The sequence below is a fragment of the Lagopus leucura genome, unplaced genomic scaffold, assembly GCF_019238085.1.
Source record: "Lagopus leucura isolate 7727_CA_CO unplaced genomic scaffold, USGS_WTPT01 Super-Scaffold_100008, whole genome shotgun sequence".
NCBI lineage: Eukaryota > Metazoa > Chordata > Aves > Galliformes > Phasianidae > Lagopus > Lagopus leucura.
The window spans coordinates 2,807,517-2,823,467 of record NW_024962265.1 but is presented as its reverse complement, the minus strand read 5'-3'; the positions used below and the strand labels follow the sequence as shown (position 1 = coordinate 2,823,467).

Here is a 15,951-nt window from a genome sequence, read left to right as displayed (position 1 = left end):
CAAAATTATACAGCATATATTGAACTTTTATACCCACTGAATACATTTTACAATGGAAAAAAAAAAATCAATCATATATAAATCTGCAGAAAAGGTTCAAAAGTAGGGCAGAGAATGAAGTTATCCCACTGCATTACAGAAATTTATCTTTAGTTGGTCAAAGTCTGCTGTGTATCTGATCCCTAAGCCCAGCTGCTTGATACCTCAGCTCTTGCTCTCAAGGTACATGATCCAAAACCAAGCAAACAAAAATGTTCTAGTAAATTTACATAAGCATGGCCTTCATGTAAACTCAGGGTTAGGGAGCTTAGAGATTAGATGCAGGTTATCTCCTTCCTTATTTTACTTATTTACAGAGCTCAACAGAGCTGTGATGTTCTTCCCATGCTTACTAGCCTTCCTCCTTTCCACTTTCCTCTCTCTGTCTGCTCTTTGCCTTTGCCATTGGCTGTGTCAGGCAAGTCAGCCAGAGCAGGTTGTCCATTACAAGGTCCAGATGGATTTTGAGTATCTCCAAGGAGGAATCTGGATAATCCATGGATTATCTGAGCCAACCTTGCCTGGGAACTTTCCTGAGGAGGCAATGGATAAATCAACAGCATGTTAACAGCAATGTTGAATGAAAGAGGGTAAGGAACCACAGTCTGTATGTGGGCATGGAGAAACAGGGAGGAACAAAAAGCAGTATGTCTCTAGTCTTAAGGACAAACTGATTCCTTACCCACGGACTGGTATCCAGACTGTCCCTCCAGAGCTTTCAGGGACTCATCCCAGAACCATTATTGCAAGGGTGGGCAGCAGAGTAGGAAAGCAAATGAGCCAGAGGCTCTACTGGCCTCTTCCTTTTATTTTCAAAGAAGAGGCTCTGAGTGCAACTGGAAAACCCCTAGAGAAGAAAGTAGGACAAATGCTGGTGGGTATGATAGGATACCTATGATGTGAAACAGGGCTTATTCCCTAGGACAGTCACTATCAAACAGATAAACCTGATCCCTCCCATAAAGGTGGGTCAACACCTCCTCCAGCTCCCCCAGCGTGAGGAGCTGTACCTCATTCTTGTCATTCTCAGCAATGACCCCCCAAGCCTCCCTGTGGCTTTCGTCCACCTCACAGCAAGCGCTCGACCAGATGTGGCTGGGCTTATTCACTCTGCCCTTGGCAATATAGTTGTTCCCAGGCACAGCACCCACCACGACGTAGGTTGTGTTACACCCCACCGTCCTCCTCATCATGGTTTGCTGCTCATAGTTGTTCCAGGCACCACCGTTGAGTTTCTCATTCTGGGCCACGATGTTGGTGAGGCTGAAGGTTGCCGTCCTGCTGCTGGAGTCAGAGTGATGTCCACTGGGGTTCAAATGGCCGCGGTTCAAACCCGTCAGGTTCTTGTAATCCTGAAGGATAGCTTGGCTCTTGCCAATCTGCTCTGAAGTGACGTTGTAATATTTTGAGAGTGTCCATTCTCTTTCCATTGTTTTGGGATAACTCAGGCCCATCAGCTTGACAGGTAAAGAAGAAAAGGTGTTAGCACTGGGGATGGGAGTAGTGGAGCAGGTTTTCTGGAGCAGAAGTCTTTGAGTGCCGAGCACTCATTTTCTGCCATTTCAATGCAATGAAAACATACTTATCACAGAGAAATCATAAAGCTGTCCCTCCTTGACAAGAGATTAAAATAAAACAAAGCTCAAAATATGACACCACTTCATTTGGCTTGTGACCTTCGAGACCCAGTCTGCAGCAGGAATGTGGATGGATACATGAGCTATGGATAAATTTTCTATTCTCCCAGGTCTGAGAGGTGACTTTGGAGAGACACAAGTGTGACACATCTGGTTCCCTTTCCTTTCATCTCCACATCCCACACCTGCCCAAGGCTCTCCTCAGTTCCTGCTGCCCCTGTTAATCACATCCAACCTTCATCATCACCTACATCTCATCACACTGTCACCAGTCCTGCTCATTGCTCCATTCAGACCCACTTCCACAAACAGCTCTCTCTATGTTTTTCATGCCTCTTTTAGTTTAATCTGTCAACACTCTATTGTTTTACAGGCTTGGGGAAAACAAGAGCACAGGCATTCTCTTTCAAGCTTAGGTCACTTAGGGAGTCCTTACAGGTGGATAGAATGGGAAGAGGATGAAGAGAAGAGCCATGGAGCCCACAGAAGTCCCAGAGGAGATGAGGAGAATGCTCACCTGGGGTTCCACCAGCCAGGTTTTGGGTCTTGTGCCAGATCCAGGTTGGTACAGGTAAGCAGAATACACGGGAATACGCCTGCTCCTGTCATACAAGGTGGCAAAATAATACTGATTCTTGTAACGCTGGCAGATCCAGGCTGGGCTCTCTGGTTCCAGGGCTTCATTTGGGGGGGTTTCCCGGAAGAAAAACTGAGGGCATGAACTTTCAAAGGATGTTACCACCTCACCACGTCCCAGCCAGAGGCAGCTCAGTGAGATCTGCAGCAGCAGCAGCAGCATTGCAGGGAGGACTTTGAGGGATGAGCTCTTGCTCACCTGGAGATCAAATGCAGACAGACAACAAACTCAGAGAAAGCTCATCAAATCTAGACTCATTTTTGCTCTTGGGCACGGCTGGTAGAGAAGGAGACTTTGAAAGATCAAGGAAGAACAATTCATCTCTTATTGGATACTGAAAAAGCAACAGCAGAATAAGGCTGAACTCTAAAATGGGTTTTGGAATCATAAAATCACAGAATCATTAAGGTTGGAAATGACCACTAAGCTCATCCAGTCCAACCATCAACCCATCCCCACTATGCCCACTAACCATGGCCCTCAGTGCTCCAACTGCCCTCAGCTGGATTCACATTCTGTTCCAACAGCTTGGATGCTGAGTTCAGCATTAGTCTTGTGAGGGATTTAGAGGGAAAATCGCAGTGGTGCTAAGCTCACCACATGTTCCTTGCCTCATTGAAGATCACACAGAAATGCACTTTTCTCTAACTTATCTGTGCTCACAGCAGAATTTAAATCAGACACATGATCCCAAATGGTCCACCTTGGAGTTCTGGCACTCAGACAGCTGTCACTGGGCAACGTGTGCTCTTCTTGCATTTTCAGGGTGTCCAACCCAAAATCACAAACGTACAGAGACACATGGACGAAGAGAAGGGATTGAGCAGATGGCAGCAGCAAGCACAAGGGATGATTCCTCTATTTAGCTGCTATAGCAGTACAGATAGTCATGGAATCATATAATCATTAAGATTGGAAAAGACCTCTAAGATCATCTAGTCTTACCAATCACCTACCACCAGTACTGCCCACTGAACCACGGCCCTAAGTACCACATCTCCACATTTCTTGAGCACCTCCAGGCACGCTGACCCCACCACCTCCCTGGGCAGACTGTGCCAAAGCCCAACCACTCTTCTGGAGAAAAATATTGATGTGCTGATATATACTGATATATAATGCTACAGCTCTTCCTATGATTGTACAGAATTTCTACAGATCCATGTTTTCAGCTTTGCATGTTCTTTTTCCTGTACAGTGAAAAGAGCGGACACGAGATTTTCTATTTCTGGTCCAGAAATAGATTGTATTTCATCCTTCTCAGGTGTTGACATGATTGTCAGCAGTCAGCAAGATCTTTCTGTTGGAGAAAACTGTTCCTAATTTCATTGTGGTGCAGGATGCTTTATCTTCTTTCAGCTGCACTGCAGGCTTTGGGATAGCAGTGATATTTCCATTTTCACTGCTAGATGTTCAAATGAGTGATTTTCAAATAATTAGCATATGAAATCAGGCTGGTAGGAAAAGCAGCTGGAGGGATTCACAGGAGAGGAAGGCATTATGGCCTCTAAAACACAAACCCCACATTTGTCTGGGGAGGTGTCTGAGCTGAGGACTGCTCTTGGCTTGGAAAATCTCCTTGCACACTGCCCTTTTGTATTCTTTTCTCTGACCCTCATGTATTGATTCCCATTGCATTTGGAATACTGAGACAGAGATATCCTTTATATGACACAAGACATAAAACCATAGAATCAGAGAACCACAGAATAGCTTGGGTTGGAAGGGTCCTTAAAAATCATCCAGTTCCACTCCCACTGCTGTGGGCAGTTACCCCACAGGCCCTTTATCAGGCCCTTTATCTCTTTACTAGTGTTGGATCAGGAACAGGATGAGAAGCAAGCTGAAAACTGAGGAGAGAAAACCACAAGAGGTGGTTATGTCATGCCCTGGAGGGCTGAACCTCCTCAAGCAGAAAAGTTCCTTTTTTTGCACCACCCCCTCCACAAACTTACTACATACACATAATTTCATTTCAGATATGCAAAAACCAACCTACCGTGTGAAAGAGAAGCACATAAATAGGTTTATTCACGTGATGCTGCTTGCAGCCCCAAAACTGTAGAGGATTTTCAAATGCTCCTGCTACAATCTGAAGTTGTGACTGTGGGTGATTTATATATAGTCTCCAGGCAGGGAAAGTTGGCCATAATACGTTTTTATTGGATTTCTCAACCAGGAGTTCAAGCTGGATTGTCAAGGGGTGGAGCCAGGATGTGTGTTGAAAATGGGTTTTTCCAGAGGTGCTTTGCAAGGTCATGGGTAGAGAAAGCTCCCTCCTTTATTCAAGAGTTTGGTGTGAATTTTCCAGGTGATTTGCCAGCTGAAACTCACAGGTTCATTATGCAAGGTGTTTTATGGCATTTCTGATTAACCTTGAACCGAGTCTCTGCTATGGCTGTAAGCCAAATTCTATTCATGGGGCAAAATAGTATCTTGAATATACCTTATCCTGAAGTTGCATACAAAATAGGGTACAAACTCCAAGTCTACTCCCAGCTGCTTGGTACAGACTGTGATTGGCTGGCAGTGATGCAAAGATCAATGATGTTGCCAGATAAGGCATCAAGGAGTACCTGTCTGCTCCAGCCACCCAAAACCTTCAGTGCATCTCATACAACCTTGGTCCACATCACTAAGATAATGCTAATGTTATGCTGCAGTCTCAATGGATATGAGTGGCTTGGCTGAAGGGATGCACCTTGTTCAACCCAGTTTGTGCTGTTTTCATTCCAGAGCACAAAATACCCTTGGAACTTGTGGCAATTCATAAGAAGCAGGTGACAACCCCCTGTTTGGGAACAAATTAATAACAATAATAAATGATACAGTGATGATGATAATATGATGGTGGTCATCATCAAGTTGAATAATTAAAAAGGCAAATGGAACGTGTTTTCCTACAGTTCAACATCTCAGTTCACCTTTAGTCATTTTGTGCATCAGTGCCCAAGGCTTCTTCTCGCAAGCAGTTTCCCTGAAGTATCTCAGATCAGGTCCAACATTTTTCCAGGTCAGCAAGTGAGAAGCAACACCACTTAAAAGTATCCTGCCAGGCTTTGGTGCCTTTTCTAGACAGGTGACACAGCGCCAATGCAGTGCTGCATCTCTAACAGGATCCAGGGGATTGGAGTCTCCTTGGAGATGCTCAAGGTCAGGATGGATGAGGCTCTGAGCAACCTGATGTAGCTGTATGTGTCCTTATTCATTGCAGGGGAGTTGGACCAAACGACCATCAGGGGTCCCTTCCAACTCAAACGATTCTACAATTCTATTCTATGATTCTGTGAGTGCTGGCTCAGAGGGCTGGCTTATCTCCATTGGGAACGATGTTCCTTCTTTGGGGTTTTTGTCCAAACATCACTAGAAGTGATTTTTTTTCCTGGACTCCACCTGATTTTGTGATTTTTTCAAAGAATAGTTCATATGGTGACAAGTTCCCAGCTTCCTCCAGTCTCTGCTGCTTCTAAGTACCTCTCCCACGTTCTCCAGATTTTTATTTCTATATGCTTACACTTCTTTTCCAAGTCATTCCTTCTCCCCTTACCCTGTAATACAAAATGCTAAAGCTCTGAAAAGTATGTGCACACATAAGATCTAGTTTTCTCCTATGGGGATGGTTAGATCTCAGTAATTGCAGCATACCTTTTGCCTCCTGTATTTATTCCAAAGATCAAGGAAATGCTTTGAAATCATAGAATCATTAAGGTTGGGAAGACCACTAAGATCATCTAGTCCAACCATTAACCCATCAAATATGGGAGTCAATGGAGAAAGGAGCAAGGACTTACCTTGAAGCTGTGTCTCAGAACCAGCAGCTGAACTGTCAGTTCCTTTTTCCCCCTTGAGAAATGGACATATGTTCACAGCCCTGCTGCAATACACACCTGCACCAATATAAATCTGCACCTTTTAATAACAAACAAAAAATTACACAAAGAAGAGAGACTTATGTTGTTGTTATCCTGGGGATATTTGCTCACATCTTCCTAGAAACGGGGGGCAACAATTGCTATTTGCTGTTTCCTCAGAATTTCTCCCAGGTTTACTAGAGAGCACCACGTGTCAGATCGGCATTAGATAGCTGAGCCTGCTGATTTCTCTTTCTACTTCCTCATTTCCCATGGGGTGCACGGAGTTTCTATTCCCAGCAGACAGCCTCGGTGGCATTAGGCAGTACATCCTGTCTCTGAGTACACACAGATGTTCATGGGCTGCTCTTCTACAGCCTCTCAAAATACAGTTGATGGAGTCAGAGTACGCATTTTCCTTCACATAACTGTAATGGTTTTATAGCACGTTAATGACATTCTATATGTATTTTATTTATTTCTATTTTCTAGATATAGGATGACCATTTTCAAATTGTATCTCACTGGACAGGTTCTCTCCTATGCCTGCACCAATACATGAACTATGGGCACTTTCTTTTTCTATGTGGTGCTTATCAACTCCAAAGCCCACGCTCATGAAATCCAGATTGGTATCCAGATTGCCCCTTCCAGGGAATGAGCACACAGAGGGTTGCAAACCTCTCTGTCTGCTGCTTTACAAACCACTGATGAGCCCATGTCCAAACAGCATCCCAGTGTGCATTCAGGAGGCTTGGTGGAGACAGGGTTTCTTCCATTAGTAGTGGATAAAGGGTTTGGAGAGAACACTCTCATCTGATTTCCAATGGAATGAAAAGAGTTCACTCCTATGGTCTCCTGAAGGAAAGCTGTAGGAGAGCTGCTGTTTTCCCACATCACAAGTGAGTTGAAAATGGCATTAAAAATTGTTAACGATGATGATAACCAATAACCACCTGTTGTAACTATGATGTGTCAGAGTTTGAGACCTGGACCAGAAACATACTAGACAGAAGTCAGGGAGTCTAATGCTGTGTTAAAGCTCCTGGAAGTGCATCTTTACAGGATCACAGAATGGCTGAGGCTGTAAAGAACCTCTGGGTCCACTTGGTCAGCCTCAGGTAGGGCATCGAGAGCAGCATGCAGCCTTGAGATATTGGAGCAAAGGGATTCTGGGACTCAAGTTGAGAACAGCATTTAATGGATATTTCTGAATAAGAATAGCAAGATGCTGAGCTTGGTGTCCCAGCAGTACTCACTGGGCTTCTGCTTTTTAACATGGTGAAGTGAGAGGCTGTTATTAGTGTTTTGCTGCTCACAAGAGGTCACTGCATACAGAGAAACAAAGAACTAAACTGTGTTGGTTCTTTTTTTTCTGTTTGGTTTGGTTTTTCTTCAAAAAGGACTTATAACATCCACAGCTAAACAGGAAGTAAGCAAAGCAGATATCAGCTAGGTACTGAGTACAACCAGGACCCAGGTGTGATATCAAAAATGCTATGCAAACATAGCTGAAGTTATCAAAATCCTGATGGTGAAATCCCACCAGAGCAATTAGCAGCAAGTCTTGCATGACAAAAAGTTTTCCCACGTAGTTGGAATCAACAAAAGCTAATAAAGATCAGCTTTAGGGGCAGACCAATGTAAAATTCTTATGTGGGCAGTCTACACTTGTCAGAGAAGGAAAGTGAGTCCAGCTTAGCCATGAATGAGTGATCTGTGGGAATGAAACTGGACCCTTCCATAGGATGGAAGTGTGGCCTTGCCCATAGTTTTAATTAATCTGAAAAAAACCCTGCAGAATATATACATAAAGAAATAAAATGTCCTGTGCCTAAAATATAGGCAACAGTCAAGGACTGTTGAGTCCTTGAGAACAAGCCACGAACCCCATGCTCAACTCCCAAAGACTGTTAGGTCATGCTTTTTCATTTTATTGATGTTTATAAAAATTGTGCTCTCCTGCTTCATTGCTGGCACCATTCTGTCTTTCAAGTCAGTGTAAGCAAAGGCTGCACAATGAAGGAGCTGTGCATTTTCTGGATGGAGTGGAGCTGTGAGTAATGTTGAACATCCCTCTACTGCAAGCCAGCTCCTATGTGGTCTGCCCTGCAAGACAAACCTTCATTTCTTCAGTGCTAAAGCTCAGAGATGGAAGAATCTTACTGAATCCTCCAGTCTTCTCTGAGTCACATGGGAGTTCAGATGTTTGCAGATTACATACTTCCAATAATCCCGCATCGTAGTAGAAAAGAAACAGGAAGGAGTGTTCAAGTCCAACCCTGTCATCTCCATTAGAATTTTCTCCTGACATTTACCTCCTTTCTGTTTCTAGACTGCTGCTGTAGCAGCCCAAATGAGGAGAGATATGCCTCTTGTGGCTGCAGGGCAGGAAGGAGAGGATTTGGAATCAGCAGAGTCAGAGGAGGGTACTATTTCCACTGCTGAAGAAGAGATGCCACCAAAGTCTTTTTTCACTTTTCTATCTCCATGAAAGAGGCAAATGAAGAGCCACAGAGCTGCAGTGTAGATCTTAAGGAAGGAATAAATCACAGCAGCAGAAGCGAATGGGCACAAGAAAACAAAATGCAAGGGAGATGGATTGATGATTGGACTAGAGGATCTTAGTGGTCATTTCCAACCTTAATGATTCTATGATTCTATAAAACATGGTTCACATACATGATACAGGCTGTTCTGGACTGTTCTCCTTAAAGAGCAGCAAAGAGGAGGGTCTCAGGTGAGGGTCCTCAAAGGTTTGAGGTGCCCAGAGGAGACAGTTGGGCTTCTCGTCAACAGCGTCCCAAAAGTCTCTCAAAGCAGCTCTGTAGTGCAACCTCCATTAAGGAGCATAGCTCATGCAAATAACACAACTCTTGTCCAGGGCCGTGGAAGAAGTGCCATGTTTATGGAGAAAAGTGGGCAGAGAGATAAGGATGCAAGAGATATGAGGTTGCCTAATCCAGCACCAGAACAAGTGCCATATTTATAAACTACTGACTTAATAAACTATTGACCTATTTTCCTAGGGCTGTTCCTGCATTTTGAAGATAAACATGTCCCTATAAGGATCAAGCAGTACTTTTAATGTATTACAGTTTAGCAGGAAAACCTTGGGCTTTTTGGGCACATTGGGCTACCCAGACTTGGATTACTTGAAGTAACTTTAGGTGTACGAACTCAGCCAGACTGTGTGCCATGGTCTGTGTGCACGCACAGCAGGTACAGCTCAGTGGCAGTGGGGTCTCATCTCAGTCACCAATCACTTTGCTACAAATACTCATTAGCAGAGAGCTGGTAGATTTGCCTGTGGTTACTTTCACTCTTTCAGTTTTTTTCAGCTTCGGAGACCAAAAATCGATCAGTTGTTTTCATTTTCTGATTCCTGAGCAGCAGCACGGGTTCTGCAGGGGACAGCTAAGCAAGCAGTCACCAAATTCCCAAGCTACAGATGCTCACCAGTTGGGTGCTGCTGGATAAAGAGATGGAAACAAGAAAGAAGCAGGCTCTTTGCCTGGGAGCAGAGGTAAAACACAGACTTCAAAAGTGATGCTGCAATACTGATGTAGAAGGAAAACAAGAATGCTCCTATCTATTTAATGGCACATAGAAATGTTAAAATAATATTACACAAAACAGTAAAAGATATTAATCTTCAAAATATTTCCATATGAGAGATCTATCCTAACATGAAAACTAGCAGAGAACAGCTATGTCTTAATACCTTTTGCAGATGAGAAGTGATTGCTGAAGCAATCTCAGCTACGTCAGACCTATGGGATTCCCCACGGAAAAAAACTGGTTTGCTTGAAGTTCAAGAAACTCAGCTCTATGACTCAGGGTGAGGAAGGCTGTCCCCCTGTTGATTTCATGGTTCTGCATTAAGAAAGGCAAACAATGAATGGATGGGGAAATCCTGCCAGTGACCACAACGCATTGGAGTCAGCAGGCTTGGGGCCCTGCTTCCTCCCGCTGTCTCCTTGCATGGCCCAGGTCATAAGAAACAGCACAAGAGAAGAGTAGACTGATCTGGGATCTATCATCTTCTGGGCCTCAGGAAACTCCTTTCTTCCATCTCTCCATATTGTTTCTCCCTCAAAGGGCTTGCCTCATTCAGTCTCCCAGCACAGCGGCTTCACTCTGCCCAAAATAATTAATCACAGCCTTCACTACAGCCTGTTGAGGTGATTAAAATTCAACAGCTGTCAAGTTTATCAAGCTTCAGGGAGCAAATGCCCTCACTTCCCTTCCAGCTAGGAGACTGTTCTGTTCCCTACTCCAGGCTTTGTTCACCTTTATGGGCAGCAGGTCACTCACCTCCAGCAAGGCATGAGCTTATCCAGGGAAAAGCTGTGCTCTGGTTTCGTGAACAGGTTTGTCCTTATAGAAACTAAATCACGCTGTGGTTTCATACAGATGTGTTTTTAAGAGGCTGAAATGATCTTTTACTTACTAGAGTTTAATTAAATATACAATATATAATAATACTAAATATACATAATACTAAATATAAATAATATAAATATAAATAATACTAAATATAAATATATAGTAACAAACAAATATACAATATTTAATTAAATAAACAAATGTGCACAAGAACTTCTTTACAGTGAGGTGATGGAGCACTGGAACAGGCTGCCCAGGGAGGTGGTGGAGTCTCCTTCTCTGGAGATGTTCAAGACCTGCCTGGATGCCGACCTGTGCGACCTGCTGTAGGGAACCTGCTTTGGCAGGGGGGTTGGACTCGATGATCTCTGGAGGTCCCTTCCAACCCCTACAATTCTGTGATTCTGTGAAATACTTAATACAGTCTGTTTATTAAACCTTTGAGTCGTCCTTCTGGAAGACACTATATTTTAAAGCCCAGATTTTAACATGTAGGTGGACTCCCAAGTCCTGTTGCCATGCAGCTGGATTGAAGCTGCTCTGAGACATGCCACCAAGAGCCCTGGGGCACACCTCTCAGGAGAGGCCAAGGGATTCAGGCTTGAAGGTGAAAGGTGGAAGAGGGAGCAGGTGAGGAAGGGGAGGCTGACGGGCAGCCCAGCAGCTGCCTATAGCTACTTGAAAAGGCAGCTGCAAAGTTAATGATGTCGAACTCCTTGTGGTAGAGCCAGACACTGTTACAAGGGGCAGCTGCTCGGTGCAGGCTGAACAACAGGATAGAAAAAATTGCCTCTAGGAAGGTACTACAGCACTGGAACAGGTTGATGGGAAGTGATTAATGATGAAATGCAGAGGTGACTCAAGGCTCAGCTGGATGAAACCATGCTAAGCCAGCCTAGAGCTGACAGTATTCAAGCACATTTTGAATTAGAGACCTCCAGCTAATGTGTCCAACTAATATCTCTGTGATCCTGTGGTAGGCAGAGCTATCATTTGCTCCTACCCTTCCCCATCCTGACAAACACATCTGGAAAATTATAGCAATGCAATAGATGGCCAAAATTCCCTAATCTTGTATCTTCAGGGCTTTCTACAGCCCAAAGGCCATAAATACATAACTAAATAGACACCACATACCTCAAAGAGCCAAGAGGAGGGCACACTTCCAGATACAGTGTTGAGAGTCCCCTGGGGGACAGATGAGGCTCCATCAGCTCATTTCCTCCCATGAGAGAATGATGATACCCCACAATCACTGCAGCCACTCGGTTCCTCTGGTAATCCTGCAAAATCACCTCTCCATGAGAACTGTGCTTCTGTCTCCTGGGAGCCCCAGGTTTGTCCTCTGTGCCATACACAAACTGTGTTACTGCTTGTTAATTATGCCGAGGATAATTAGCAGTTGCGTCAACAAGATTTCCAGTTTGGTGGCTGGCTCACTCCGTATGGAAATTAGATTGTTGGTTGTGTGTGGAAATACGTCAGATCAAGCTCCAGTTCATTACTAATTAGAAACAGCAGTCCCTTGCTCAGGAGTTGTGCCTTGGGTTGTCTCTGCTGGACTTGGGATGCTCCATGGATGTGGCACAGCAAGAAGAGCCAGCCGTCCACGGTGGTCCTGATCTTCACTTCACCTCTGAAGATGTCAGCTCTCGTTGCTCATTGCTCTCTGCCTCGAGGCACAAAGGATGTGATAATGCTGTGTGGTATGAGGGTGGCAGATCCTGCCACAGCGCCAGCATCATCTTCTGTTAAGAGATGGGAGCAGTGATCTGAAAAAAAGTCCTTGGAGATGCTGAAGCTGCCAAGTGAGATCTTGTTTCTGATCTTAATTATGTGTTCTGTCATTTTACATTTTTGTGACTTTGTTGCCATTACTCAAAATCCAGACTATTAAATAAACAGATCATTCATAAATCTTGCTCAATGCTCACATCCATTGATTCCTATTTAACACTTAACTTATGGGAAGCTGATAAAACCAGTGGGCATTAAGTGCTAAAATGCAATTAGGAGGTTGGTTTCAGAACTTCATTCAGTGCACTTATCAAGTTTAAGATAGGATCTATGTTTAACAGAGAATGAGCAAACAGCCTGCTATTCCATTGTGGGGCATGATGGTTTAGTTACAGTACACACGGAGCATGAGCTCACTTAAGGTAGGTACCTGTGGTAGGAGGTCAGAGTAAGACTCCTTCATTTTGACTGCCTGTGACATAAGTTGTTGATGTTTTCCAGTTGCAATTCCTGGTTTGTGACTACAACATAGTTTGTGACTACATTTCATGTCCACAAAATCTGTTCACTACTGGCTGTTGCTTAAAATTTGAGCCCAGAATATAACCTGAGGACCAGTGGGAAGACAGAGTTCAGACAGAGTTCAGGGAGGCTCAGTGCTGCATCACAACGTGTGGATGAAGAAACTAGATAGGGCTCACCAGGAACATTCCTCAATTATACTTAATTCACAACAAACTGGCCCTCAACGCCAAGCTAAGAGAGGCAAACAATTGCAATAACCATCACAACAGCTCACCCGGACAAAATGGCACAGACTCCCAGATTTGTTTCCAGACCTCTGTTGATTGCTGGACAGAAACTGTCTGGCTGAAGAGCTAGTCTTCATCATTGCCTGTAGAGTCAATAAAAGATTAATGCATGTTTCCTGAGCACAGCTCATAGCATCACAGAATCTTTTGAGTTGGAAGGGACCTTTAAAGGTCATCTAGCCCAACGCCCCTGCAATGGTGAATGTGGATACCCACAGCTCAGAGTGCTTAGAGCCCCATCCAGTCTGACCTTGGATATCTCCAGCTCATACCAGGCAGGTGGAATTGTACTGTGAAAATGCTTATTTCTCTCTGATGGCTACAAGGAAATAGCATGACAAGCTCTAATTTACACCTCTAAGGTTACATGAGATGAACCTCATCTTTATATATGTGACACCTATTTTTTATTACTTACCTAGCCAAAGCATAATAAAATATACAAAAGTTACCCTTTGCCAAAGTTGCTTCCTTATGGACAGACCTCAATGCAAACAGCCCCTCCTCATTAATTCTTATGACATTGGCATGTCAACACAACAGGAATTGCACAGGAACCAGGAAACAGGAAAGTTTGCAACACTCCAGGACAACCTCTAGGAGAACAGCATCTTTCCTGTGTCATCAGTAACAAGGATGTGACTTGAGAACAAAACAGGAAAATAATCTGTGTGGCAAAGAGGGAAGGATGCATGTTGTGCCACTTCAGGTTGAATATTAGGAAAAACTTATTCTCATAAAGAGTGGTCAAGCACTGGAACAGGCTGCCCAGGGAGGTGGAGGAGTTGTCATCCCTGGAAGAGTTCAAGAAATGTGGAGATGTGGCAGTGAGGGATGTGTTTAGTGGGCATGGTGGGGTGGGTTGATGGTTGGACTACATGATCTTAGCGGTCTTTCCAACCTTAATGGTTTGTGATCCTATGCTGTTCAGTCTTCATTTTCCTAGATCTAACTGTTTGATGTGGTTTGTGAAGCCTGTAGAGATTTATTTTTCTTAGCTCTTGGCATGGTTGGCTGAGTTTAGAGTAGTGCTCTGCAGGTTACTCAAGTCCAAAATTGTTGTTAGCACCGGAAATCACCCAGCATGCAGGTGTGTTCATGATTGTCTAGCTGTGGGCTGGATGCAGATTTGAGGAGCTTGGGAAGTGAAGTCAGGAGCTGTTTGTGCAAGTGACTCATGCTGCTGCGCTGAGTTAGGCCTGCTGTTAGGCCACAAACATAGTGACTCAAGAGCCAGCTAATGCTCATGGCTGACTTTGTCCTTGTGATGCAGCCTTGCCTTGTAACACTCCCCTTTCAAACCAAATACATGGCCTCAGAGGGCTGAGCAGATCCCAAGATGATGCTCCCTTTTTGTCCAGGATATCTGCTTGAGGTACCACCTCTCTGGATGTGGTCTTTACCAAAAGGATGCATAAGAAAATCCTGTGTTTCGACTCCATGGATGCAGAATTCAATGTTTATTTTCGTTTTATGCATGCACAGAACAAGTTTACTATAAATACAAACCTGTGTCCATAATAGGCAAGTGGGGAAATTTGAAATGGGTATTTCCAAGAGTATGTCAACAAGATATGGTGAGTCACAAACTGCGATAAGACAAACTCAGCATTTCCTTTGTTTTGTGGGTTTCTGCATTGACACAGCCTTGAAAGTGTTACACATGGGCAGCACCCATCTTTGCAAGAAGGAGAGAGGAATGGGAACACCAAAGGTTGACAGGTCTGCAGGTCTAACTTGACCAGGGTGAGAAAATGAGCCACAACAGCAGGTAAATTCCTCAGTGGTAAATGAAGATTTTCCTCAAACATGAGCTCAGCAGGAAAATACATAAACCTGCAGGCAGCCAGACCAGACTTTACCTCACCTGGTTCTCTGATGCCTCTTCTGAGATGAAGCTGCTTCCTTAGAACACAAAATCCACAGCAAGGACTGAGTGCCAGGACCTGTATCTCAGTAGGGCATATTTGCAAGGGCAGAGAATAGTTAATACAGTTGATTAAGCTTTGGGTGGGAGAAGCCTGTGTCCAGGCAGGCTACAATAGCATTTAACTTCCAGCCCACCAGACAGGTATAACAAGAGAATCTATGCTCTTGAAAAGCAGAAGTGTTTGCTGACACCAGAAAGGAAACCAGCTCAGCAAAACTGTGCTATGGACGTTGCATCTAAAATCCAGACTGGCTGCCCGGAGGCAGATCTTATAATCTCATAATCACAGAATCATTAGGTTAGATTGACCACTAAGGTCATCCAGTCCAACCCATCCCTACCATGCCCATTAACCATGTCCCTCAGTGCCACAGCTGCCTTTTTCTTGAACACCTCCAGAGATGGTGACTTTACCATTTCCCTGGGTAGCCTGTTCCAACACTTCAACTTGAGGGTAATAAACTTGTGGATATTGTTTAGATACTTCTGCATCTTTAGCCTTGGGAGTTGAACCTTGTTGCCCTCTCTGCATCTCAGGGTCACCACAGTAGTAAAACATGGATTCACCAGCTGAGTATACAGTATTGCATCCAGGCAAAGGAAGAACAAATGCCACCACCAGCATCTGGGATTGATAAACCCTGTATCAGAAGGTTCCCAGCCTCACAGAAGAGTTATTGCAGGCAAAATGATGGGCTTGTTTGAATTGCACAATGTCAGCACTTGTAGACACTGTGAAGTCTGGTGATGCAAATGGCTTGGAGCATCTTGATCTAACACCGATGTCAGACTTGCTGTGAGTATAATTTTGGACTGTCCAGAGCTCCATTTCAACCTCAGAGTTACCATGATAATCGTTTTTCTCCTTGCCTTGGTTTTGCAAGACATGAAGTTTAGTTTCAGTTATGGATGCTGACCC

At 44.1% G+C, this 15,951-nt stretch overlaps 1 protein-coding gene across 4 annotated transcripts; it reads right to left on the bottom strand.

Annotated features, from left to right (window-relative positions):
* Window positions 1-13,506, bottom strand: LOC122180934 (endonuclease domain-containing 1 protein-like). Of its 4 annotated transcripts, XM_042872935.1 has the most exons (5): window positions 13,090-13,506; window positions 11,691-12,301; window positions 4,313-5,104; window positions 2,194-2,511; window positions 1-1,496 (listed from the first exon to the last, which is right to left on the bottom strand). In XM_042872935.1, the coding sequence occupies exons 3-5, from the start codon at window positions 4,571-4,573 to the stop codon at window positions 951-953; spliced, it is 1,125 nt and encodes a 374-aa protein (XP_042728869.1). In that variant the 5' UTR covers window positions 4,574-5,104; window positions 11,691-12,301; window positions 13,090-13,506; the 3' UTR covers window positions 1-950. The 4 variants fall into 4 exon arrangements, with proteins under 4 accessions (XP_042728869.1, XP_042728871.1, XP_042728870.1 ...); XM_042872937.1 differs by lacking the exon at window positions 4,313-5,104 and having other exon boundaries at window positions 11,691-13,498; XM_042872936.1 differs by lacking the exons at window positions 4,313-5,104; window positions 11,691-12,301; window positions 13,090-13,506 and adding an exon at window positions 6,105-6,798.
* Window positions 13,507-15,951: the final 2,445 nt, after the last annotated feature.